Raw genomic sequence first — 9408 nt, 5'->3', positions numbered from 1 at the left:
ACGCTCCAGACTCGTTCAGCGCTGGGCGGAATTAGGGTGTTATGACGTCACCAATGATGCAGTCACCCCGTCAGCCACCAGCTCCCGCCCCTCCCCCCCCCGTTCGCGTTTGTCCTGGCGGCGCGCGCGCGCTCCCTGCTCACGTCATGCTCTACCAGCTCCTTCCCCCCTGAGCCGGCTCCTCCCCTCACATGTCCTCGAGCCCGCCTCTTCCCCCTCCCTCCCCGCCTCACTCTTCGCTCCCCGGGCCGGGTGCTGCTGGTGCTGATGGAGCGGTTTCTCCTGCTAGTGGTCGCCGCGGCCTGCGTGACAGGTAAGGGGGGGAGGTCTGAGGCTTGGCTGCTGTTTCCGGGTAGCAGGCTGGGGTGGGCTCCGGAGTCCGGCTGCAGCGAGTGTGCGTGAGGCGGAAACCGCGGCCTTTCCTGTCAGCCGCCCCGGACAGCGCGTCGTGTGACGGGCGCAGCCGAGAGGAGTTCGGAACCCGCCGGTTAATCCCGCTCACTGCCCGGATTCGGGTAAAGCAGCATCAGCGGCTTCCGACCTGAGCCGCTCTGACCTTAATCTCCCCTGCCTAGCCCAGCACCCCCGCCTCTGTAACTCTCTGACCTTAACCTCCCTTGCTTAGCCTAGCCCCCCACCTCTGTTACTCTGACCTTAACCTCCCTTGCTTAGCCCAGCCCCCCACCTCTGTTACTCTGACCTTAACCTCCCTTGCTTAGCCCAGCCCCCCCACCTCTGTAACTCTCTGACCTTAACCTCCCTTGCTTAGCTCAGCCCCCCACCTCTGTTACTCTCTGACCTTAACCTCCCTTGCTTAGCCCAGCCCCCCACCTCTGTTACTCTCTGACCTTAACCTCCCTTGCTTAGCCCAGCCCCCCCACCTCTGTAACTCTCTGACCTTAACCTCCCTTGCTTAGCCCAGCCCCCCACCTCTGTAACTCTCTGACCTTAACCTCCCTTGCTTAGCCCAGCCCCCCACCTCTGTTACTCTCTGACCTTAACCTCCCTTGCTTAGCCCAGCCCCCCCACCTCTGTAACTCTCTGACCTTAACCTCCCTTGCTTAGCCCAGCCCCCCACCTCTGTAACTCTCTGACCTTAACCTCCCTTGCTTAGCCCAGCCCCCCACCTCTGTTACTCTCTGACCTTAACCTCTCTTGCTTAGCCCAGCCCCATCTCCATTACTCAGTGACCTTAACCTGCCCTCCTAGACCAGCCCCTACCTCCTTTACTCACTTATTTTACCCTGACCTTAATCTCTACTGCCCAGCACCCCCATTACTGACTGACCTTAACCTGCCCTGTCCAGCCCCCTCACCTCCATTATTCACCAACTTAAATGGGATCTTACCCCTAACCTTCACCTCACATGCTAGGTCTAGCTAGTCACTTCCATTGCTGACTGACTGAGGCAGGACTTTAGCATCATTCTTCACCTCCATTACTGACCAGCCTTCTCCTGACCCCAGCCCTGACCTCACCTAATCTCATCCTTCGGTTGATTGGGTTGCTGCAGAGAGTTGGTAGAAGGTGGGGGGTGCTGTCTAAAAAGGCTGCAGAGGCCTAGGAGGTCAGATGATGGAGTAACGGCTTGGCTGGTGCTTCTTTGAATTGTTGTGCGATCTTGTGGCTAGACATGGAAGGAAAGAGATGCTGGATGTGAGCTGAAAAGGGAATTCTGCATGCTCAGCTACCCAGGAAGGTGGGGTACAATAGAAACAAAGTGATGGCAGAAAAGGACCAACCGGTCCAGCCATTCTGCCCAGCAAGCTTATGTTAGCATCTAACAAGTAGCATCTGCCATGCCATACAGGTCACCCCCATATTTAATTTCCCAAAACCTTCAATGTCGGGGCCTTTGCTGGTTGCTGTTGGAGTCCAATTTCCCGTTCTCTCTTGCCGTTGAAGCAGAGAGCAGTGTTGGAGTTACATCAGAAGTATCAGGCTTATAAGTTAGGGTAGTAACTGGCAGACCAGCAAGTTACCCCCAAGCACTCCTCTTCTTCATTTCCATCTTCTAATCTTTAGGGTTCCACAGTGTTTACAAAGGAGGAAGATGACAAAAACATCCCTTGGATAAGCAATAATAATATACAAATGGTCATGCTCTATGGCTAGCAACTGGGAGGTATCCTTGGCAGTGTGGACAGGAATAACCGAGCAAACCTGATGCGTCTATTGCTTTTTTTCTGCCATCATCTACTTTTACTATCAGGCCGATACAGTACAGTGCGCTCTGATGGAGCGCACTATTAGCCTGCTATTGGATGAGCATTTTCCCTTCCCCTAATTCAGTAAGGGGAGGAAAACGCGCGTCCAACCCGTGGCACCTAATAGCGCCCTCAATATGCAAATGCATGTTGAGGGCCCTATTAGGTATGCGCGCGGGATACAGAAAGTAAAATGTGTAGCCAAGCCGCACATTTTACTTTCAGAAATTAGCGCCGACCCAAAGGTCAGCGCTAATTACTTCCGGCACCGGGAAAGTGCACAGAAAAGCAGTAAAAACTGCTTTTCTGTGCACCCTCCAACTTAATATCATGGCGATATTAAGTCGGAGGTCCTGAAGAATAAAAAAAAAAGTACAAAAAAAAAAAATTGAATTCGGTCCGCAGCTGTCGGGCCGAAAACCAGACGCTCAATTTTGCCGGCATCCGGTTTCCGAGCCCGTGGCTGTCAGCGGGCTCGAAAACCGACGCCAGCAAAATTGAGCGTCGGCTGTCAAACCCGCTGACAGCTGCCGCGCCTGTCAAAAAGGAGGCGCTAGGGACGCGCTAGTGTCCCTAGTGCCTCCTTTTCCCCGTTTCTACCGCACCACCTAATTTGAATACTGCATCGCGCGCACAGGCGAGGGGCCGGTGCGCGCGCCGGGAGAGCGGGCGTTCGTCTGCTCTCCCGCGAACTTTACTGAATCGGCCTGTATGTTATCAGCCAGGCCTAGCCTAATTTATGCTATCTGGTTATCTCTTAGTGAACAGAGGCTGGCTGACCTAAACTTTGCTCTATGCCTCCCATCAGACTGCTCTGCAGCTTTCTTTTTGACTCTTTTTCTGACAAGACTGGCTAACCCAAAGACAAAATTCACCAAACGCTAAGGCCTATCTAATGGTTTCCAAACGCTATACTGATTAATCACCAGCCTTTTTCTAACCCTCACTTCTGCTTTCCTTTCATTTCTGTTGCTCACTTGAGACTGACTAATCTCAGTCTGATTTAACACACTAAACTTAACCTTTACATCAGAATCCACTGCACCCCAGATTAACACCTCTCCTGAGAATGGCCAGCATCTATCCAAATCCAACCTGGACAGCAAGTTTAGCATTGCTAGTAAAGCTAACTTGTCTTGGCTAATACTTAGAGCTAAAGGTTAACAAAGAGGTGTGTGTATTGGATTAATTTAATACCTCTGTAACAAGTTTTTCAGAGCTTTGTTCACTTCCTCCAGTCAGTGCAGAATGAATCAAGGATGATAACCTGCAGATACACAAGTAAATTGTAGGTTGTATTATAATGATGGTGCTTGTTTTCAAGGTTGTAAAGATTTGTAAAATGATGGAGGGGACAGGTGGAGGTGGTCGTGTTCACTGAGGGAGTTAAACAGCAGAACTTACAGCTATAGGAGGACTAAGTCTGTAATGAGTGAGGAAACAAAGTGTCTGATCATCTTACTTTTAAGTTTTTAACTTCTTTGGGTAGTTTTGCTATTCCCTTTCAGAATCCAGGTCCTAAGCTGTTTGATGCAGTGGTATAATCTGGAACACTTGTTTCTCCACTAATTTTGAGATTAATAAGGAATTTAATTTATCAAGTATCCTCATTTCTAACACTCGCACAGCGTTTCAGGGAGTTTGGCCTGCCTCTTAATTTCCCTTAGTCCAATCACTATTAGCCTGCTCTGTTTTTCCTTAGTTTAAACCTGCTCATAGAATGCTTATACCTGTGTTTTTTTTTTATTTTAAATATTACAGATTTTAATTGCCATGAAATTGATACAGTGTAATAGCTCAGGCTCCGTTCATATAATTGACAGATATTATCAAGTAGCACTTTAAATGTGACTTGCTTTTATATTATACCAATTGATATCAGATAGTGGTAATGAATGTTTAACGTTCATGAATGTCTCCCTTATTTTGGTATATGAAGATAAATACAGCAGTATCATTTTTTAAAATTGCTATCACAAGTGATTTTTACTTGGAATACGTTCTGCTTACATTGGCCTGTATAAAGGGGGTGCACCTAACATTTGAAAGGAGTTTATAGAGGACTTGGAACAGAGATCCAATAGAGGCTTTTTTACATATTATGGTGCATAGTTAGCTGGTTAATGAGCTTAGCCTATAACATTTTTGGGAGTTTATGTATATTACCTCATTTCCACTATTTTTAAAATCTATATTTCCTTGGCTCTGCAGTTTGTAATGGGATAGAGTGATGGTATGCAGGCTTTGGAGAATTACACAAGGTCTCTAAAGGATGGTTCTGTATTTACACTCTCTTGTCCAAACAGGTTTTACTCACTCAGTTTCCTTGAGTTTTGGGTAACTGAGCGCAGATCTATCTAGCTGACACCAGCCAAGCACATGGCCTAGACAAGCTTGTGCACTGCCTGTACTAGTCCAAGGCAACATAAGTCACATTAGGCTTCTACCTTAAACTGGTTTGGTGAAAATAAAATGCTTTAAATATAATTCAATATACACACCAGTTTCCACTGCCAGCTTTGATAAAGAGAGATCAAATTCCTAAATTTGCTCCTAGCTTTTGTGGATTTAATATGGACACATTCCAATTCAGTAGCAGTGGCAATGGGCTGAGAGAATCAGGGAAACTAGGATTCAAATTTTTCTTCTCTCAACTGACAGTCCTTGTGATCTTTGGTGGTCATTTTATCTCCTATTTTCTAAGGCGCTTGCTTATGCTGTAAGCTCTTTGGGGCAAGGACTTGTATCTGAATTCAGATAACGCTTTAAGTCTACTTGAGATTGTTTGGAAAGGCAGGCTTAAAATAAAAATATTTTGCCTTGCTTTCCAAGATAACGAGTCACCGTTATTTGAATTCTGCGCTCTAGGAGGCTTTTGTCATGTGTTGTTGGGCTTGTGTGATCCTATGAAGCAGACATGTCTCAGCTGGTACTAGAACCAGCAGCAGCAGCTCTGCAGTCGGTTGAGTTGTAGCTTTATTCTCTTCCTTCAGTTGGTGCTTTGTGGCCACCATTACTGTAAGTGCTGCAAGTTTAAATGGCATAGGTAGGATTTTATATTCAGAGACGCAAGCCTCAGTCAGTATTCTTAAAAGAAAGCTGGACTCTCTGTGCATGGGCACTATTTCAAAAGTATACTTGGAAAATAGTGATCGCCTTCTATCCATTAAACATGAGGGCTATTTCAAAGCCATTTCCTTGTGTAAATATGACTTTACTTGGGTAAATTGACCTGTCTGAAAGCTGCCATCTACAATTTGACTAAAAGCACACACAGGCATCCATAGCAAATGTACTTTGTAATAAAAATAGTAATAATAATGCAGATCCCAAGTTCACTTTTCAGGAGCAGCGAATATAGTAGAATAAGATAAAAAAGTTATGGGTATGTACAATACTGATGCTTTTAGCTAGTTTAAAAAGAGATGTTCCCAAGGTGTGGGAGATGGTGTTTAATAAGTTGGGGAGTAAATCAGCATGCATACATGAGATTTCCAAAACTAGGAGCACTATTTTACCCCCTACCTAGATAAATAAGTGCAAGGTTTGTGAGCATTTTTAACATGCATAAAAGAAAATACCCTCAAACTTTACAACTCCCTGGGCATTTTGAAAATTTCCCCTCTACTCCTTAAGTTCTTAGCGCAGCGCTTCAAAAAATGGAAAAGCTATGTAACTTCCCTCATCCCCTGGGGAGCAACTATGCCCAGAGCAATGGAACAGAGATGCTTTCGCATGGTATGTGATGTGGTTTGTGACATCACAGAACCCAGCTGAATGGGAGACTCTTACCTGTGTGTTTTTGTTCCTTCTCTGCCTAAGTCATTGAGTGGTGCAACCTGTGGCAGACACTGCTTCTTTTCTCATCTCGGGTCTGAGCCCTGCCTTTTCAGAACAGGGTTAGACTAAGGCTTGTGTTAGCAAAGCTTTTTAAAAGCAGCTTTAGCAGTAGCTGCATCTTCCCTTTCCTTACAGTGGCTGTGGGAAGGGGGGAGGCTAGAAAACAGCACAAGCTGTCGTGATCACGCCAAAGGCGATCTGTCTGGTCCCTGTTCCTCCTCCTGCCTGCCTGCTTTTCCCCACTGGCCTTGAAAGGCTTTTCATTACCAGGCCAGACTGCTGTGTGAGGACGTGAGATGGAAACTGCATATGAGGAGAGAGACCTTGAGACGGCAAGAATAAATCATTCGGTTTCAGCTACAACCCAGAATTTGGGCTTCCTTGCAAGCATCACTCTGTAGTGTGCTGTTTTCTGTTGTTTTTCCATACTGAGTAGAAACCCCTGAAGTTTTATTTAAGGCATTTAAAAAGTAGCTTGAATAAAAATTGTTCTTTATAACAAGGTCCTAGTAGAAAGACAGATAATACGCTCGCAGACCTTCATATGATGTAAGAGTCCTTGTTTACTGTCAATAGTTACGACTGTTGTGTATTCACATGAGAAGATTCTGACCTCCAGAAGGTCAAAATAACCCCCATGAATGATGGAAAACCAGAAGTGTTTCTCCTGTAAACTGACAGCTGAGGCAGCCTCTCAAGAATTGGATTTGTACGCATTTCTAATTCCTAAATAGTTGTTCCAGGTTTCTTGGTCGATTTGCTGCTAACAGAGTAATGAGCAGAGGCCAGTACCATGTTGTTAATACCCCAGGTCCAAATAGCGACAGATACCACCCACAATCCAGAAAAGATCCTTCAGGCATCTTAAAAAGAGGGCTGGTGTTGCATGGAAGAGAAGCACTGGTCATGAGACACCCCCCCCCCCCCCCCCCCACACACACACAGACATGAGCAATAGGAAGGGGAATTTTAGAAACACTTCTGTTGCATAAAGTTTGAAAGCAGAAGCATAAACTAGTTTTTTTTTTGTTTTGTTTTTTTTTCTTTCAAAATCCAGTTTCCTGTTCCTTGGTTCCTCCTTTGGACCTGGTTATACTTCATTTCTTTCTTTCTCAGAATCTGTTTGATTTATCATTATTTTTTGACAATAAAAAGGTGCACACCATTTATCATAGCCAGACCCTGGTGTTTAAAAAGTCTTTGCTTGGGCCCATCCCTGTAGTTTGAAACCCTTCCCCCCCCCCTATCAGAACCAGTCAGACCTGGGTACACTGCAGTAGTTTTGCTTGCCTCTGCGATTTCTATTGACCCCCGTCAGACAAGTGACACTGGGTGTGCCCCTCAGACCTGCAAGTGGTACCAGTGCCACTGAGACATGCTATGAAATGGAAGGGGAGAGCAAAGGAGAAAAGGGAGCAGACAGTCTCTTCTGAGTTCATCTGTGCATGCTTTCCATGTATCACTATGATGCCTGCATAGAGGGGTGCTCCTGAGGATCAGCACCCCAATTTGCTTAAATCCATAATTCTCTGTGGCTGAGCAAGAAGGCATTGAAAGTCTTAAACTCTAATCTTTCTGAGAAATTAACAATTTTCAGGCTGACTTTGAAGGGCAGATCTTGCTTGTACCTGTCAGTTGCAGAACACTTTACTGTGGCTGTACTGCTATTACACCTCAGTTTCTACATTAGGTGTGGGGCAGTGTTCTCGGAGTAGCATGTAGTGAGGAATTTTGAAAATTTAAGACAGTGGTGTGGAGCAGAAGCGTTCCAGATTTTCCAAGAGACAGCTTACACAGGAGGAGAGGGACTCCGGCTAAGCATATAAACTTGTAATATTTTATTTAAAAAAAAAAAATAAAATAATAATTTCATAAAGAGAAAGGCATTGAATAACACAAGTTTAGCTACTGTCCATTCACTCATAAAATTCATTTTTCTGTGCATAATTCATTTATCTTAATTTTTTTTTTTTGTATCTAAAATGGATGTACATCTTAGATTTGCTCTCATCATACTTGGATTAGAAAGTACTGGACAGTCTGGCAGAAACACTTAAAAGGCCTTATGCAATAAATGTGCGCAGAAAACTGAGGGCCCATTTTCTTAATGCACGCCCAGCCACCTCTTCTGGGCTCGCGAACCAATATTAAAATGAGGGGTCACGCTAAAAAGGAGGTACTAGGAACAAATGTGCGTCCTTAGTGCCTCCTTGGAATCAGGCGTACAGGAGACGTGGCTGCCAAGCCGGTTAGGAAAACAGATGCTCAATCTACAAGCATCCATTTTCTCCTGCTACCGGCATATACATGCACAAGATACACAGCCTGGACCATGTATCTTGTGTGTGTATTGGCGTCCAACATTGTTTTTTTTTTTTTTTTTTTCAAAGAAAATTTTTTTTTTAAAATACTGGTTTATTCGGTTCCTCTTACGTAGTATCACTACAAGTACTATCAGGAGGAATCTCAGAAAGCAGGATTTTTCTTATTTTATTTCAATGCACCCTTGAGCATGGCATACCTTTTTCACCAGCCCTGAGCTGGCATAAAATTTGCTGCATTGCAAGGGCACGTTGGCCACGCGGAAAATTTATTGGATCGTGGGGATTAGCTAATAGCCTCGTCTACATGGATTTTCACCTGATGAGTGCTGTTAGCCACGCGGAGGTTTGGATGCGTGTTTTGAATGCGCTAATCCCCGTATTGTATCGGGGGTTATGGTCGCGCATCCAATCGCGTGTTAGGCCATGCGCAGCGGCTAGCATACAGTATTGAATTGGCCCCAAAGAATATCCTTGGGAAATTTAAATTTCGGTGGGTAAACAAAGGGAATGAATGCAAGGAGAACGGGATTGTTTAGGGGGTGGAGAGCAAAGAGAAATACTTTTTTTTCCTTTTTTATAAGAAGGTAGCAAAGATGCTGACCTTGGGATTGAAGGAGAAAATAGTTTAAAAACAGAAGTAAAAAAAAAATATATTTTCAAGACGCATTCGTCATCTGCTTGATTAGCAGACCTGGGGTTCTTACCCAAGTATCAGAGGGACTTTATGTCACAGAAATGATTAGTAACGCATCTCCCCTTAGCAGGAAACGTAGAAACATAGAAGTGACAGCAGAAAAGGACCTTATGGCCCATCCAGTCTGCCCAGCAAGCTCCCATAGTTATCAGTTTCCCATACTTACAGTTACTCAGACTGCCAAGGTAAGGACTCTTGGGTTCAGTTTCCTTACCCCCCCCCCCCCCCCCCGGCAGTTGAAGCAGAGAACTATATTGGAGTTGCATCAGAAGTAAAAACTGCTTTTCTTTACACCCTCCGACTTAATATCATGGCGAAATTGTCGGAGGTCCCAAAAGTTAA

At 45.1% G+C, this 9408-nt stretch overlaps 1 protein-coding gene across 1 annotated transcript in view; it reads left to right on the top strand.

Moving 5' to 3' along the window:
- Positions 1-160: 160 nt before the first annotated feature.
- The window catches only part of ATP6AP2 (ATPase H+ transporting accessory protein 2), a 76342-nt gene continuing 67094 nt past the window's right edge, over positions 161-9408 (top strand). The window contains exon 1 of the mRNA XM_029603154.1: positions 161-313. Coding sequence (XP_029459014.1) covers positions 268-313 — 46 coding nt within the window. The 5' untranslated portion in view covers positions 161-267. The remainder of the gene's footprint in view (positions 314-9408) is intronic.

Source organism: Rhinatrema bivittatum, chromosome 5, assembly GCF_901001135.1.
Source record: "Rhinatrema bivittatum chromosome 5, aRhiBiv1.1, whole genome shotgun sequence".
Classification (NCBI taxonomy): domain Eukaryota; kingdom Metazoa; phylum Chordata; class Amphibia; order Gymnophiona; family Rhinatrematidae; genus Rhinatrema; species Rhinatrema bivittatum.
This window is presented reverse-complemented; position numbering and strand designations above follow the sequence as displayed.